At 44.7% G+C, this 17,959-nt stretch overlaps 1 protein-coding gene across 2 annotated transcripts in view; it reads left to right on the top strand.

The window, feature by feature from the left end:
* Window positions 1-17,959, top strand: part of PDCD6IP (programmed cell death 6 interacting protein) — a 184,452-nt gene that overhangs the window by 26,693 nt on the left and 139,800 nt on the right. For both annotated transcript variants that reach the window (XM_033930347.1, XM_033930346.1), the window contains exons 4-5: window positions 8,292-8,419; window positions 12,614-12,767. In XM_033930347.1, coding sequence (XP_033786238.1) covers window positions 8,292-8,419; window positions 12,614-12,767 — 282 coding nt within the window. The remainder of the gene's footprint in view (window positions 1-8,291; window positions 8,420-12,613; window positions 12,768-17,959) is intronic.

Below are 17,959 nucleotides of genomic sequence, written 5' to 3'. Positions count from 1 at the left end.
AGCAGTGGTTATCAAGCTGCCTAAGAAGCATGTCTCCAAGTCGAAGAGTCGTTCTTCCTCTTCTTCCTTAGAGATTGTGACTCCATCAAAAGTACCAGATCCTCCAGTCTCGGAGTCACGCTTGGAGGCTCTGATCCAAACCATTTTGGACCGGCAGTTGAATAATATTTTTGTCAAACATATTTCTGCCTCGACTTTGCTTCCTGCAGTCCAGCCTGAGCAAGCAGTATCACAAAGAATTGAGTCCTTGGCTGCGCCTCAAGCAGAAACTCCTCACTTGGGAGTACCTCGGGAGGATTCCACACTTAGTATGCAAGGAGTCAATTCTTTGCGAGTGTCTCGTCTGGAGCATAAGCACGCTATTCAAGGAGCTGAATCCTTGGCAGTGCCTCAAGAAGCCTTGACACCAGGAACTTAATCTCTAGTGGTGTCTCGATCTCCAGTCCTCGTTCCTCACATAAGGCATCGCCCTTCCCGAGGCATAGGGCAAAACTCCTTGACTTTCTTCTCAGCGAGACCTGCCTAGTTCAAGGCACAGTTCTTCACATCAGTTGAGGCATCCATCGAGGCATATATCCTCTCCTCGAGAAATGTCTCGTCTCTCTACACCTCGAGGCTATTCGAGGCTTTCTTCTTCGAAGTTGAGGACACCTCCTTCATCCTGGGAGGGATTCTTCTCCCAGTGAGTCATCTATACCTGCATATTCAGGTCTCAGGTGTGAATAATCCAGGGAAGCTTCGCCCTCGTTCTCTGCTCTTCAAGGTCACCTTTCCCTCGAGGTCAGCCTACCTTGGAACAGATGTCCTTCTCTACTTTTCTACGTCAAATGAGTAAGGAACTCAAGATAAATTTGGACTTTGATTCCAAATACACTACTGAGTATTTAGAAGAGATGGGCATGTCTTGACCTCCTGCGGAGTCTTTTAAAATACCCATTAATAGACTTCTCTCTCAAACTTTTTAGAGGAATCTTGAAACTCCTTATTCCATTCCTGCTGTTCCAAGCAAGCTGGAATCCCATTACAGAATGGTCCATTGCAAGGGCTTCGAGAAGTCTCAGTTATCACATCAATCCCTTCTCATGGAGTCCTCTTTGAAAAGGAACAACCCTTCCAAGGTCTATGTCACTGTCCCTCCTGGAAGAGAGGGCAGGACCATGGACAAGTTTGGATGCCGTTTGTATCAGAATTCTCAGATGGCAACCAGGATTTTGAATTACAATTTTATCTTCATTTCTTATTTCAAGCATTTGGTTGACACACTGCCTGCATATTTCAAGTATGTTCCTCAATACTGTCTTACAGGTTTTCAGAATACCGTTACTACTCTGAATCAACTCCGCATGCATCTCCTTCAGTCTTCCTATGATGCATTTGAGCTTTCCTCGAGGGTCACCACCTTCTCAGTAGCCATGCGCTGTCTTGCCTGGCTTGCCTGTCTTGCCTGTTGACATGGACCCTAATCTACAGGATCGCCTCGCCAACATTCCTTGTCAAGACAATGACTTATTTGATGACTCCATTGAGGAGGCCACTAAGAAATTGTCTGAAAATGAGAAGTCATTTGCTTCCATCATTCGTCCTAAGCCTAAGCCTTCCACCTCTAAGGGTTTCAGGCCTATACCATCTTACCAGCGATGTTTCCCACAGAGGGCAGCTCCATATACCAGGGCGCCTCCTAAGAAACCACAATAGCAATAGAGGCAGCAGAAACCTCAGATTTCTGCTGCGCCTAAGGTCTCTCAGCCTTTTTGACCAGCTACTACAGAGCATAACCTCCATCGTTCATCTTTTTTACCAACTATGGGAGATCATTACATTGGACCTCTGGGTGCTGTCCATCATTAGGGAAGGATACTCTCTTCATGTCATCCAGATTCCTCCAGATCTGCCTCCAAGAGAGTATTCTTCCAATCCATCCCAGACCACCCATCTTCTTCAGGAAGCTTAAGCTCTGCTTCATCTCCGTGCCATCGAGGAGGTTCCGCTGGAACAGCAGAGCAGGGGTTTTTACTCTCGTTACTTCCTAGTTCCAAAGAAGATGGGCGATCTGCGACCCATTTTGGATCTCAGAGCCCTCAACAAATTTCTTGTCAGGGAGAAATTTCGAATGCTGTCTCTAGCATCATTTTACCTCCTTCTAGATCAGAACGACTGGTTATGTTCTCTAGATCTCAAAGAGGTTTAGACTCGCATTCCCATTCATTCAGCCTGTCGACGATTCCTCAGATTTCGTTTGGGAATCAGCATTTTCAGTACAGAGTGCTACCTTTTGGCCTGGCTTCACCTCCAAGAGTGTTCACCAAGTGCCTAGTCGTAGTAGCAGGAACTCTGCGGAACCATGGGCTCCAGGTGTTCCCGTACCAGGATGACTGGCTCATAAATGATTCAACATCTCAAGGGGTTATTATAGCGACCCTATGGATTATGTGGTTCTTACAAAGTTTGAGGTTCAAAATCAACTTTCCCAAATCCCAGCTACAGCCCTCTCAGACTTTACAGTTCATCAGAGCTGTGTCTGACTCGAGGCATTCCTTCCTCAACAATGTCAGGATGCTCTCATTCATCTCTGCCACAAAGTGTCTTCCTTGACTATAATTTCAGCAAGACACATGATGGTTCTCCTAGGTCACATGGCCTTGACAGTTCACGTGACTCCTTTTGCCAGACTTCACCTCAGAATTCCTCAGTGGACCCTAGCATCTCAGTGGGCGCAGGCTTGCGACCCACTCTCTCAACACATTACAGTGACTCCTTCATTGAGACAGTCTCTCCACTGATAGATGCTCTCTTCTAATCTCTCCAGAGGTTTAGTGTTTCAAATGCCCCCTCATCAGGAGATCCTCACAACAGATTCCTCGACCTACCCTTGGGGGAATCATCTCGACGGTCTCCGTACTCAAGGCCATTGGTCCAGCACGGATCGTCAGTGTCATATCAATCTGTTGGAACTCGGAGCAATCTTCAATGCTCTCATAGCTTTTCGGTATCTTCTCCATGACCAGGTAGTCCTCATTTGGACAGACAACCAAGTAGCCATGTACTACATTAACAAGCAGGGAGGAACAGAATCTCTCCCTCTTTGCCAGGAAGCTCAACAGGTGTGGCACTGGGCAATCCATCACAACACCTTCCTAAAAGCAGTTTATATTCAAAGAGAAAAAAATTGTCTGGCGGATAAATTGAGTCGTGTTCTGCAACCTCATGAATGGACTCTCAATTCCTTGCCTCTCCATCACATTTTTTCTCAGTGGGGTCTCCTCACAACCATAAACTGCCTCAGTTCTGCTCCAGGATATACTCTCCTCATCGCCTCAAGGCAGATGCTTTCCTTCTGGAATGGATGAATCAGTTTCTCTATGCATTCCCTCCATTTCCTCTGATTCTCAAGACTCTTGTCAAACTCAAGCAGGAGCATGCCACCATGATGCTGATAGCTCCTCTGTGGCCTTGGTTCTCCCTTCTATTTCAGCTCAGCAGCAGGGAGCCACTACTTCTACCAGTTTTTTCCTCTCTGCTTACACAGAGTCAGGGGTCTCTACTTCATCCCAACCTGCAGTCTCTGCACCTGACAGCTTGGTACCTCTCAACCTAACTGCCACTCTACAGTTTTCCCAATCTGTACAGGACATTTTAGAAGCTTCTAGAAAGCTTACCACTAGACAGTGCTACAATCAGAAATGGACTAGATTTTCTGCTTGGTGCACTATATATCACAAGGAGCCCCAATCTACCTCCTTGTCTTCAGTTTTGGATTCCCTGTTCCACTTATCACAATCAGGCCTCAAATCCACATCCATTCGAGTCCACCTCAGTGCAATTGCTGCTTTTCCTCAACCCCTTTCTGCTCATCCTGTGGTTTCCAAGTTTATGAAAGGACTTTTCAATATCAAACCACCTCTCAAACCTCCTCCCTTGGTTTGGGATCTCATTGTTGTTCTAGTTCAATTGATGAAGCCTCCTTTTGTACCAATGGATTCAGCTCATATTAAATATCTCACTTGGTTTTTATCATTGCTCTTACGTCTGCTCGAAGGGTCAGCGAGCTACAGGCTTTAGTAGCGGATCCACCTTTCACAGTATTCTGTCATGATAAGGTGGTCCTCTGTTCTCATCCTAAATTCTTACCTAAAGTTACATTACATTACATTAGGGACTTCTATTCCGCCTATACCTTGCAGTTCAAGGCGGATTACAAAAGAGCTAACTGGACATTTCCAGTGAAGTTACAACAGTTTTGGTGGTTGTTTTTTTTTTTTTTTGGTTACTTTTTGGTTACAAGGGAGGAGAGGTATCTGGATTAATTCTGGAAGAACTTGCAAATTGGATATTAAATTGACTGTACGTTACTGTGTGATATAACAAATAGATTACAGTTAGAGTACAAATAAGATTACGTTACATTTCAGGGATCTGAATACTTGGTTGGTGTTTTGGGGAGGAAGAGATTATTTAAGTGGAGGTTTTGGGGGAGAATTTATCTAGGAGGAGGGGGAAGGGTTGGGTTAAGATATCTGGATAAATTTTTTGAAAAGTAGGGTTTTGATTTCTTTTCGAAAAGTTTTGAAGTCGCCCGTTGCCGTCAACAGGTTGGAGATGGAGTGGTTAAGTTTTGCTGCTTGCGTCGCCAGAAGGTTATCAAACATCTTTTTGCGCTGAGTGCCCTTGAGTGGAGGAAAGGCAAAAGGGTTTGGAGTTCTTCTTTGTCTTGAGGTAAGGATCTGGTTTAGGCGGTTGTTTAGATAGGGGGGCGGAGCCGTTTAATGCTTTGAATAATAGACAGTAGAATTTGAATTGAATTCGTGCTTGCATAGGTAGCCAGTGAGAGTCTAGGAAGGCAGTTGTAATATGATCATATTTTCTCAGGGAGTAGATCAGTCTGAGGGCAGTGTTTTGTATAGTCTGAAGTTGTTTTATCATGTTGGCAGGACAAGGTAGATAGAGGGAGTTGCAATAGTCCAGTAGACCTAAGACTAGGGATTGGACAATTAGCCTGAATTGTGCTGGGTCGAAGAATTTTCTTATTTTACATAGATTTCTCATAATTAAAAAAGCTTTCTGGGATGTTTTATTGATTTGGGACTGCATTGTGCAGTATCTGTCTATCGTTACTCCTAGGAGTTTGAGTTCGGGCTGTATTGGGTATTTGGTGTTTTTAATTTTCAGTTCTGTAATGGTGGGAGTTTTGGCCTTTTCGAGCAGAAGTAATTTTGTTTTATCTGAGTTTAGTTTCAGTTTGTGGTCTACCATCCATTTTTCCACTGCATCTAGGGTTATTTCCAGTTTTGCTGTAGTGGTGGGCTCTGATGATTCGAAGGGGAGGAGTATGGTGATGTCGTCTGTGTAGCTGAAGGATGTAATATTTAAGTTATCTAAAGTGGCTTCAAGGGAGGAAATAAAGAGGTTGAAGAGCGTAGGTGATAGAGGTGATCCTTGTGGAACTCCGCATGGGTTGGACCATGGTTCTGATTTGATATTATTGGACTTTACCCTGTAGGTTCTTGATTTGAGGAATCCTTGGAACCAATTGTAGACCTTGCCTGAGATCCCAATGGCGTGAAGTATCTGTAGCAGTAAGGAGTAGTCGACCAGGTCAAATGCTGCGGAGAGGTCAAAGTTGGATTAGCATCATCTTTTTGCCTTTGCTAATTTGCTGTTGAGCTGTGTCTAGTAGTGTTACAAGTAGTGTTTCTGTGCTGTGGTTGGTTCGAAATCCTGATTGTGAGGGGTGAAGTAGATTATGGTCTTCCAGGTAGTTGGTGAGGTATTGTGCAACTAGACCTTCTTTTATTTTAACATATATTGGTATTGAAGTGATTGGTCTGTAGTTGGAGGGGTTATCTATTGGGCCTTTGTGGTCTTTCACGATTGGGGTGATTATGATCTCTCCAAGGTCTTGAAGGAATTGACCTTCTGTTAATGTGGTTTGAATCCATAGCATGAGGTTGGCTCTGAATGTGGTGGAGGAGTTTGATAACAGGTAGGTGGGGCAGTTATTTAGGTCGCAAGAAGCTTGGCTGTATTTTTTGTAGAGTCGATTCATATCCGACCAATGTAATACGGGGAAGACTGTCCAGCTTCTGTCTGCGGCGATGGCTTCTCCTGTTGAAGGGTTTGTTGTTATCTTGTTGAGGTGGGTGTGAGTATTGTTGAATGCGGTTCTGATCTTGGTGATCTTATTTTTGAAATGATCTGCTAGTTGGATAGCTGTCGGTGGGTGGTTTCCTTGTGTAGCTAGGTGAGGTTTGGTGTCGGTGAGATTCTTTACTAGATTGAATAGCTTTTTTGTGTCTAGGGTTTCCGTGCCTATCATTTTGGAGTAGTAGGCTTTCCGTTTTTCCTTGAGTTTGTTCTTGTATTGGTTGATTTGAGTTCTCCATGCTGTTTTTGTGTATTCTAGGCTCTTTTTTTTCCATTCTCTTTCTAGTTGTCTGCAGAGCTTTTTTAGTTGGAGAAGTTCAGCGTCGAACCATTTGTCTGACGGTCTTTCAGAATTTCATCTCAACCAATCAATTGTACTTCCAGTGTATTTTCCAAAGCCTCATTCTCATCCTGGAGAAACAGTTCTTCATACTTTGGACTGTAAGTGTGCTTTGGCTTTCTACTTGCAACGCACTCAACCACATAGATCTGCACCTCAACTTTTTCTCTCTTTCGATCCAAACAAGTTGGGACATCCGATTTCCAAGCGCACCATCTCCAACTGATTAGTGGCTTGCATCTCTTTCTGCTATGCTCAGGCTGGACTGCATCTACAGAGTCGAATCACAGCCCATAAAGTCAGAACCATGGTAACATCAATAGCTTTCCTTAGATCTACTCCTATTGAGGAAATCTGCAAAGCTGCCACTTGGTCCTCGGTTCATACATTCAGCTCTCATTATTGTCTGGATAATTTTTCCAGATGGGATGGCCATTCTGGCCAGGCAGTATTACAAAATTTATTCTCCTGAATTGCCAACACTCCTACCATCCGTTATCATTAGCTTGGAGGTCACCCACATGTTGAGAATAGGCTGCCTGCTTGTCCTGGGATAAAGTACAGTTACTTATCGTAACAGGTGTTATCCAGGGACAGCAGGCATATATTCTCACAACCCACCCTCCTGTCCTGGTTGGCTTCTCTGCTAGCTATCTGAACTGAGGAGACGCACGCCCTTGCGTGGGTGGGAAGGCACTTGCGCAAGTGCGGTGCAGCAGTCGCAAACTTTCTAAGTTCTGCAAGCAAATCAGCTTGCGAAGCTGTCCGCATCGGGAATGACATCACCCAGAGGTCGAGAATAGCTGCCTGCTGTCCCTGGATAACACCTGTTACGGTGAGTAACTGCTTTTTTCCTCTTGCTCATTAGTCTGTAACAACTACAATGTTTGACTTCTCTTGTTCCTCTGACTGGTAACCCATATCTGTTGCCTAATACATCACTAATGATGGTGGTGCTTTGAGTCTGGTGTTTGCTATGTAGCTGGGCTTCATTCATTAGTTCATCAGTGTTGCTGTTTCTGAAAATGAAGACATTTCACATAAAATAAGGTTGAGAGACTTATTACCTTTTTAAGCATGCAATAATTTTTGTGCCTCTTGATGTAACTTATGTAATATGTTTAGCTCCATTTTTGTTATGTTATATAAGAGCTACTGAATTTAAATGGGTCTGAATGATTGTAGATAAAGGGGCAGAAAGGTGTTAGCAGGTAAATAACTTTATATAGAACAAAAGTAGATGGCGGTTGAAATTGACCTGGCCTATCCTCCTAATGGAAACAACCCTCCCCCCCCCCCCACCCGACCCACTTGGGCCTATCGTACCATGCTGGTAGTCTGGTGGCTTGTAGGGGCATGAGTGAGCTCTAGTCTCTCCTAGCCATGCCATCTCCATAGTCAAAATGGCTGCCATGACTTCCAGCAGCAGTCTCATGAAATTGAAACTGGAGGTCACAGCAGCTATTTTAAGATTGGAGCTGGCACAGCGTGAGGCTTATGGATGAATTTGGGAGGGAAGGCTGCTGCTTTTGGGGAGGGGGAGTGAGGAAGGTGAGCTGTTTCAGTTTGTTGGTGGGGGAGCTATGGACCAAAAATGCTTTCAGCTGAAAATGCATCATTATTCGAGACTTAATTAAAACCAAGCCAAATACAGATTTCAGGCTGGTTTTGGTATGAAAATCAAAATGCACTTAGCCTGTAGACAAAAGTAATTGATAGTAGTAATTACAGTTATTCCACTCCCTCCCTAAATGTATTTTAGCAGTAACAGTATGATGCACAAGCCAACTTTCTATTTATTTATTTTAAGCACTACCTAGCATCGGATATGAGAAGAGCTGCGTGTTGTTCAATGCTGGAGCACTGGCTAGTCAGATTGCCTCAGAGCAGAACCTCGATAATGATGAAGGATTAAGAACTGCTGCAAAATTTTATCAGGTATGAAAATATATTGGGCTAAAAAAGTATCATTTAAGAATATAAGAATAGCCTTACTGGATCAGACCAGTGGTTCATCCAGCCCAGTAGCCCGTTCTCACGGTGGCCAATCCAGGTCATTAGTACCTGGCCAAAACCCAAAGAGTAGCAGCATTCCATGCTACCGATTAATACTGGTGATTAATACTTGATTTTGTGGTTCTTATTTACAGCAAAACCAAGCAGGGCTTTGACTTCTTTATTTATGGTATCTCCACTTCGACTTAGACTCCTTTATTTATATGTCTATGTAGGTGCTGTATACTACATGCAAGGTGTGGCATCTTGGGATTTTGGTTTAATTCGTTTTATCATTTTTGGTCAGCTCTTATGGATTTAGTATTTGTGTTCTGTGTGTTTGACTTAGGCAATTTTGTTAGCATGATATTTATATTAGTGAAAGTGGCACCTACAGAATGAAACGGGGACAAAGTTTGTCTCCATCCCTAACTCTGTCTGATCCCACCCATTTTATTAAAGTTACATTACATTACATTAGGGATTTCTATTCCGCCATTACCTTGCAGTTCAAAGCGGATTACAAAATAATTATTCAAGATGTATTACAACAAGAACTTACAAAAAAAAAAAAAATAAATTGGCCATTTTCAAAAAGAGTGAGAAATGGGTAAGGTTATTTGTTTGGGGTAGTTGGCTTTAGTGAGAGGTGGAGTTTGAGACTTGCGGTATTATTTCTTTTTTCAGAGTTTTCTTGAAGAGTATGGTCTTTATTTCTTTTCTAAAAGTCTTGTAGTCGAGGGATGCCGTCAGTAGATTGGCGATTTGGTTGTCTAGTTTGGCTGCTTGAGTGGCCAGGAGGCCATCATATAGTTTTTTCCGTTTGACCTCCTTAATTGGGGGTATGAGAATGGGGTGTGAGTTTTCCTATGTCTGGTTGCAGTGTTGTGGATGAGGCGGTTATTCAGGTAGTTTGGACTGTCTCCGTATAAAGTCTTAAATAGTAGGCAGTAGAATTTAAATTGTAAAGTATAAAAAGAACAATATTTTGTACAACTGTCACTTTATAAATCACAAATGCAGAACAAGGATAAACAAAACCCATCTCCGTTTTCTTCTTGGAGTTGGCAGCCAGGTCTTGAATTTTGTATAGTAAACTGCTGCTGTGAGTTTGCCTTGTCCCAATAGATAATGACCTTGGAATAGTGGCATAACAGTTCCTCAGTCACTTTTGCAATAGAAAATATTGATTTGTTTACAACTTAAACTGTGTTGGAGAGCTTTCATCTGAAATTTTGCATCTTTACATTTTTGTTAGCATTAAGTTTAAAATCCATATATTAATGGGATGATTTTCAAAATATTTATACAGTGAGCAGCTGTGCTGACCACATAAATATGTACCGTATTTGCCGGCGTATAAGACGACTGGGCGTATAAGACGACCCCCCAACTTTTACAGTTAAAATATAGAGTTTGTTATATACTCGCCGTATAAGACTACCCCTTCTTCCGCACACCTTCTGCACGACAAATAAAACTTAAAAGAACATCAGAATTTATTTCAACAATTTTAATTAATTCACTAAAGCAATAGAATTCTTTTCCTACCTTTGTTGCCTGGTTTCTGCTTTCCTCATGTTCTCATTCAATTCCTTCCATCCACTATCTCTCTTCCTTCTGCATCTTCCATTTGCTCTGTTACTGTGCCTCTCCCTTTCTTCCCCCTTCCAAATTGGTCTGGCACCCATCTTCTTCTCTCTGCTCCCCCCATAGTCTGGCATCTGTCTTCTTCCTACTCTCTCTTCCTCATTTCCTTTGTGTCCTTCTCCCCCCCCACCCTTCCCATGGCCTTTCAGCGTCCTTCTCCACCCCTTTGTATTCCCCCATGTGCTTTCAGCCTCCTTCTCCCTCCTCTGTCTTCAAGTGCTTTCAGAGTCCTTCCCCCCCCCCTCCTGTCTTCACCATGGCCTTTCAGCGTCCTTCTCCCCCCCTCCTTCTCTACCGCCCCGGGTGCAGCACAGCCGGCCAGGTTCCCTTACTTTTGTGGCACTTCCCCGACCGACCGACAACAGCCCCGGTCCGACAAACCTCCCTGCCCTTAACCGCGAATCTAAATTACCTTCTTACAGCTGCTGTAAGAAGGTAATTTAGATTCGCGGCTACAGGGCAGGGAGGATTGTCGGACCCGGGCTGTTATCGGTCGGTCGGGGAAGTGCCACAAAAGTAAGGGAACCTGGCCGGCTGTGCTGCAACCGGGGCGGGGCGGCCGCCCCTCTCTCTTGGTACCGCGAGGCCACTCTCCTTCTCCCTACCTTCTCTGCCCTGCCTGCAGCACAGAGCCGAACGGAAGTCTTCCCGACGTCAGCGCTGACGTCGGGAAGACTTCCGTTCGGCTCTGTGCTGCAAGCAGAGAAGGTAGGGAGAAGAAGAGCCGCGTACATCCAGAAAACTGAGCATCCAGCCCCGCAGGAGCCCCGCGACCCTCGGAGGCGTCCCCATGGGATCCCCGCGACCCTAGGGGGCGTCCCCACGGGATCCCCGCGACCCTAGGGGCGTCCCCGTGCAGCTCTCTAAACAGTACCCGGCGTATAAGACGACCCCCGACTTTGGGGAGAATTTTAAGGTACTGAAAAGTCGTCTTATACGCCGGCAAATACGGTACTTTAAAAAAATCTTGCCTACTTCTTTGTTTAAGCAGCTGTTTTATAGAACTTGGTCAATTTTGTATTTAGAAAAGCAGAGTAGTTTGGTGCATAGCGAGGGCATATGAAATCTTTGTGATAAAACTCAGTCTTTGAATATGTAACTTAAAACATTTAAGTGCTGACAGGTAAACAGCAGGTAGAAATTTAAATGGGTAAGAAATCCATGTATTTTTTACATGTGAATTTTCACTACCAGCTTTTATACAATTCAGCAGGCAGATATTCTCATAATCCACCCACCTCTCCTGGTTGGCTGTTTAGCTTGGTTACCAAACTGAGGAGCCATGAGCGGCATTGGGCAGGAAGGTACTCGCTCATGCACGGTGCAAGCAATTTGCAAACTTTCTCAAGTACTTAAAGTGGCGATGCACTTTTAAAGCTGTCCGTACTGGGACTCCGTGGATGATGTCACCCACATGTGAGACTATCTGCCTCCCTGGATAACACCTGTTATGGTAAGTAACTATGCTTTATCCCAGGACAAGCAGGCAGCATATTCTCACATGTGGGACTCCCTGGCTTTTACTGGGATGGGATGGAGGAAGAGTTGGCCATTAGGAAATTAAATTTTACAATACTGCTTGGTCATTCTTGGGGAGTGTCCCCGTATTCCTCCCTAATCTGTTATCTCTCCAGGGCTCACCTTGTGCTTTGATATGAACTGAGGAATTGGAGGACAGTCCAGAAGGATGGGAGGCAGAGCAAAAGAATGCTAATGAAGCTCCCTACAAGAATTCTCATGAGAAGGGTTGACTATACACACATTCAGGAATGGAGTGTCTGTCTACTAGAAAGAAAATTATCGAGGTAAGAACCTAATCTTTCCATACTGAAATTGTTGAGGTGTGTTAATAGCCCACCCTCCCTGTGGAATAGTATGACTACAATCAGTAAGAATAAGTATTAAATAAGGAAAAATAAATGGAAATAAACGGATGCTTTATATTGACAACATGATTCTTATCTTGGATTCATATTGATTCAATAAATTTAACCCTAAAAAGCTAACACAGCTTCAGTAAAAAGGAAAAGATTCTAAATGGCTTAAGATCCACATATTAAATAGGTTTGGTAGATGCCTTTGATTTCTTTGAGGATTTGTCACTTGGGGTAATTTTATTAATAGTCTTTCTAACCTTGTGTAGCAGATATTATGTATAAGTACCAATATAAAATTGCTCCTACCTGAAAAGCTTCACCAAAATTAGACTTGTATTTAGGCGTTACAGCTTACTCCAGTTTATGGGGTCATTTAATAAGTGCAAACCTTGCCCAAACTTGGTGGTAAGAAATATGTGAGCCAGTATGTATTCTAAATGTGTGGTCAGAAGATATTTTTTTAGTTTCTATCTGTAGCCCAGGAAAATACTCATAAGGATCTGTGGTCACCACCTAGTGATGATCATTTGAATCAAAAGGTCTTATTTTTAGTTTGCCTTATTTGTACATTATATGGCTGATAGTAATAATCATTTTCTTTTTTAATCAGCTGGCTAGTGGTGCATTCTGTCACATTAAAGACACTGTCTTATCTGCTCTAAATCGGGAGCCTACAGTAGACATCTCTCCAGACACCGTTGGAACCCTCAGTCTTATAATGTTGGCTCAGGCCCAGGAAGTATTTTTCCTAAAAGCTACACGAGGTAATAGTTTGTTTTTCCTGTGAATTAAAGGAAGCTTCATATTACCATGAAAAGTCATTTAAAAGTATATCAGCACCAGAATAATTAAACTACACCACTCAAGTCTCTGTCACTCAGGGGAAGATTCTCAAAACTTTAACGTGGTCACTAAACCAATTCCAACTGGTTTAGCATCCATGTATTTTAGTGGCAAATTATTAAAACAGCTTACCATGGTCTTTTCCAAGCACTTTCCAAGCTGTCTTTTCCTAGCAGTGTCCAACTCCGCCATGCAAATGTATTACAACAAGGTCATTAATATATAAAGAAGCACTCAGGGTGATTATCTATTATTGCCGGGTGATTCTCTAACCTCGCTGTCCTACATTTGTGAGCAAAATTTTCCAGCAGGTCTGAGCAGTCTTAGCCTTACTTTTTGGTCAGTGTCTGAGCCCTGATTGGCTCAGGCATTGACAGGAAAGTAAGGCTTGACAGCCCAGACCTGCTAGAAACTTTTGCCGCTGCTAAGCAATCCCCCTCCCCCCCTGGCAGCAGGAGAGATGACCACTTCCTCCTGCCACCGTCCAGCAACCTCTGACACACTCTCTCTGCAGTGGGAGAAATGCCCACTCCCTCCCACCATTCCCCCCCAAGCAGCAGGAGAGATGGCCACCCCTCTTACCTTGTTTATGAAGACTGGCCAGAGAGATGCCTATTCCCTCTGGCCAGCAGGCCCGCCTCTTCAAAATGGCAGGCAGGCCTTCCCCTTCCCGGTGCATCCTGGGATGTACTGGGGAGAGGCCTAAGACTGTTTGACAAAGGTTGCTTAAGGCCCCTCCTATGGAAAGGGCCTTAAGTGCCTGGGCCAGTCAGAGCCTTAGGCCCCTCCCCAGTGCATCCCAGGATGCAATTTGAAGGGAAGACCTGACATTTTGAAGAAGTGGACTTGCCGGCTGGAGGGTGTAGGCATCCCTCTGGCCAGCCTTTCTGAAGAAGGGAAGGGGGTTGCCGGGGGCACAGTGGTGGGAGGGAGTGGGCATCTGTCCCGCTACCAAGGGTGTGTGTGACGGCGGGGGGGGGGGGGGGAGTTGTTTGACAGTGATGATGGGAGGGAGTGGGCATCCATCCTGCTGTCAGGAGGAGGAGGGGATTGTTTGATGGCAGCAGCAGGAGGGAGTGGCCATCCCTCCTGCTGATTTTCGTTTTGCACACATGGTTTTTTTAAGAATGACTTGTCTTTTTGAAATTGTTACAATAGTGGCCGTGATAGGTCCATATCAGATTTTATTGCGAAGATTAGAGAATCTTTCCCTGAGAGCCCTATGCAAATGTATTACAAGGAGCTCATTGGTATTTTCATGAGTTGTCCTTGTGATGCACAAAAGAGAATGCCCCACCCCTTTTTTTAAAAAAATTTTCTGGCAGCTCTGTAGCTGCTGGTAGCTGTTGTGCATGCATAACAACTTCACCCTCCAACCTCCCCCCCCCAACAAAACCAAGCCCACAGCCACTGTTCTTCCCCTCTGTCCATCTGATGGTGGCTCTGGAGCTGCAATTAGCTCAGCACTGGCAGAGGGGAGAGTGGCACCAGCTGGCTCAATTGAATTGAGTCTTCCCCTTTCAGCTCTGGAGCCATTATTAGCTAACTGAGGCTTTCCTTGCCAGCTCCAGAGCAGGAGAAACCATGAATCGGATGAGCCAGAAGCCACCAGTCTCCCCTCTGCTGGCTCTCAGCTGTTCGCTACTCTGGAACCGCCATCATCTGGGCAGAGGGAGAGAATAGCAACTGCAGGCAGGAGGATAAGCTGTGCCTAGAGATCTGCTCTTCTGAGAGATGCCAGGCACAGTTTCTCCCCTCTTTCTCTGAGCTGCTCTGTACAAATAGCATGCATGTGATGTGATTTCCATGCTAGTTTTGTGAGCTTAGCCCGGTAAAAGTAAATTGCTCCCAACCTGGTATTTTTTATTGGGTTGACAGAGCTTTGTGCATCTCGGCCTAAGTATTTTTTTTTCTCAGATTAATGAGCTTTAATGAGCTTTTATGCATATAACAAGCCTTCAGCAATCAGAAGAGCACTCTAACGTATACGAGGGCTGTTCAAAAAGTATCGGACTTTATTCATAAAAAATACTCGTATTCAGATACAACAATCTTATGCTAATCTCCTTCAAAGTAGTCCCCTTGGGCTGCCACACATTTCTTCCAACGGTTCTGCCACTGTTGGAAGCAGCGCTGGAACGCCTCTTTTGAGATTGCTCGCAACTGGCCTGTCACATTCTGCATGATGTCTTATCTTGACTGAAATCTGGTCCCTTTCAGGGGCATTTTCAGCTTGGGGAAAAGCCAGAAGTCACATGGAGCCATGTCAGGAGAATAGAAAAATAGAAAGATGACGGCAGAAAAGGGCTATAGACCATCAAGTCTGCCCACTCTTCTGACCCACCCCATTAAGTCTGAGTGCTAATGACCTAGTTCCTTAACTCTACCCTCGTAGGGATCCCACGTGTATGTCCCATTTATTCTTAAAGTCAAGCACGCTGGTGGCCTTGATCACCTGCATTGGAAGCTTGTTCCAGTGATCTACTACCCTTTCTGTGAAGAAATACTTCCTGGTGTCACCATTAAATTTCCCTCCTCTGAGTTTGAGCATGTGCCCCCTTGTGACCGAGGGTCCTTTGGGAAAGAAGATGTCGTCTTCCACCTCGACATGACCTGTGATATATTTAAATGTCTCAATCATGTCCCCCCTTTCCCTGCGTTCTTCTAGAGTGTAGAGCTGCAATTTGTTTAGTCTTTCTTCGTACGAGAGACCCTTAAGCCCGGAGATCATCCTAGTGGCCATCCGTTGAACCGACTCAACTCTAAGCACGTCTTTATGGTAATGTGGCCTCCAGAATTGCACACAGTATTCCAGATGAGGTCTCACCATGGTTCTGTATAGTGGCATTATGACTTCAGGTTTGCGGCTGATGAAGCTTCTACTGATACATCCCATCATTTGCCTTGCCTTGCCTTGGATGAGGCCTTCTCTACTTGTTTGGCAGTCTTCATGTCTGGACTGATGATTACTCCCAAGTCTCGTTCTTCTGAAGTCCTAGCTAGTGTTTCTCCATTTAAGGTGTAAGTTTTGCATGGATTTCCGCTGCTGAGATGCATGACCTTACATTTCTTAGCGTTGAAGCCCAGCTGCCATGTCGAGGACCAGTTTTCCAACGTAAGCAGATCCTGCGTCAAACTATCCTGCCGATTGCTTTCACTTACTATATTACATATTTTGGTGTCATCGGCGAATAGTGTTACTTTACCCTGAAGCCCTCGGGACAAGTCCCTTATGAATATGTTAAAAAGGAATGGACCCAGGACTGAGCCCTGTGGCACTCTGCTGGTCACATCCGATGTCTCAGAAAGGGTGCCGTTGACCACCACCCTCTGAAGTCTACCACTCAGCCAATCATTAACCCATGCAATTAGTGTCTCACCTAATCCCATCGATTTCATCTTGCTTCACAGTCTACAGTGTGGGACGCTGTCAAAAGCTTTACTGAAATCCAAGTACACTATGTCCAGAGATTCTCCCGAGTCTAGCTTCCCTGTTACCCAATCAAAGAAGCTGATAAGATTGGATTGGCATGACCTACCCTTAGTGAATCCATGTTGACTGGGATCCCTTAGATTCCCCTTGTCCAAAATCGTGTCTAATTTACCTTTAAGTAGTGTTTCCATGAGTTTACACACTATTGATGTGAGACTCACTGGTCTGTAATTCGCAGCCTCTGCTCTGCATCCCTTTTTGTGCAGAGGAACGACGTTGGCTGTTTTCCAGTCCAGGGGGACTCTCCCCTTACTTAGGGAGAGATTGAAGAGCATGGCCAACGGTTCCGCCAGTACATCACACAGCTCTCTGAGCACTCTTGGGCGCAATTTGTCCGGTCCCATGGCTTTGCTCACCTTGAGTCTTAACAGTTCGCTGTAAACATCAGCTGGCGTGAACTCAAAATTCTTAAATGGGTCTTCCTTGCTTTGCTTTGCTTCCAGCTGTGGCCCGTGCCCTGGTGCCTCGCAGGTATAGACTGAGCTGAAGTAATCATTCAGTAGTCTGGCTTTATCGGAATCTGTTTTCACATAATTCCCGTCTGGTGTTCTAAGGCATACTATCCCGTTTGTGTTCTTTTTCCTGTCACTAATATACCTGAAGAAGGATTTGTCCCCTTTCTTAATGTTCTTTGCTAGAGTTTCTTCCACTCGAACTTTGGCCTCCCTGACTGCTGTTTTGACCGCTGCAGACCTTGTCCTGTATTCGATGTTAGCTTCTTTTTCCCTGGTTCGTTTGTATGAAAGAAACGCTCTTTTCTTCTCCTTGACGAGGTACGAGACCTCATCAGTGAATCATCGGGGTTTCTTTTTTCTTTGTTGTTTATTTACCGATTTTATGTAGCGGACAGTTGCCTGAGGAATCACAGGTGTGTTGTCTTTGGCCAGGAAACTCCATATCAAATGTGAAGAATGGGCAGGTGCGTTATCGTGATGGAGCTGCCAATTGTCCGCTGCCCACAGGTCTGGCCATTTGTGTCTCACAGTGTTACGAAGGCAACGCAAAACCTCTTGGTAGTACCCCTTGTTGACGGTTGTGCCGTGTGGTGCGTATTCGTGATGAATGACGCCACTGAGTCAAAGAAGATGGTCAGCATGACTTTGACATTGCTGCGGACCTGCCTTGCTTTTTTTGGCTTCGGGGATGTTGAATTTGGTTTCTGGGTCATACCTATAAACCCAGGACTCATCTCTAGTGATCACTGTGCTGAGGAAGTTGGGATCACTGTTCACAGTCTCCAGTATGTCCTGTGCGATCTCCAAATGGAGTTGCTTCTGCTCGATCGTTAACAGCTTTGGCACGAACTTCGCTGAAATTCTTCTGAAGCCCAAATCCTCAGTCAAAATGTAATGAACGGATCCAACGCTGATGCTTGCCTCATCTGTAAGTTCTCTGATCGTGATTTGACGATCCTGCATCACCAGGGTCCTCACTTGGTCAATGACGATCTCATTTCTGGATGTTGAGGGCCTACCAGAACGTGCTTCACTCTCCACTGATGTGCGGCCATCTCTGAAGCGGTTGTACCACTCCTTTATCTGTGTGGTGCCCATTGCTTCGTCCCCAAAGGCCTGCTGAATCTTGCAGATCATTTCCACTTGGGAGTTGCCAAGCTTTACA

This window comes from Geotrypetes seraphini, chromosome 2, assembly GCF_902459505.1.
Source record: "Geotrypetes seraphini chromosome 2, aGeoSer1.1, whole genome shotgun sequence".
NCBI lineage: Eukaryota > Metazoa > Chordata > Amphibia > Gymnophiona > Dermophiidae > Geotrypetes > Geotrypetes seraphini.
This window is presented reverse-complemented; position numbering and strand designations above follow the sequence as displayed.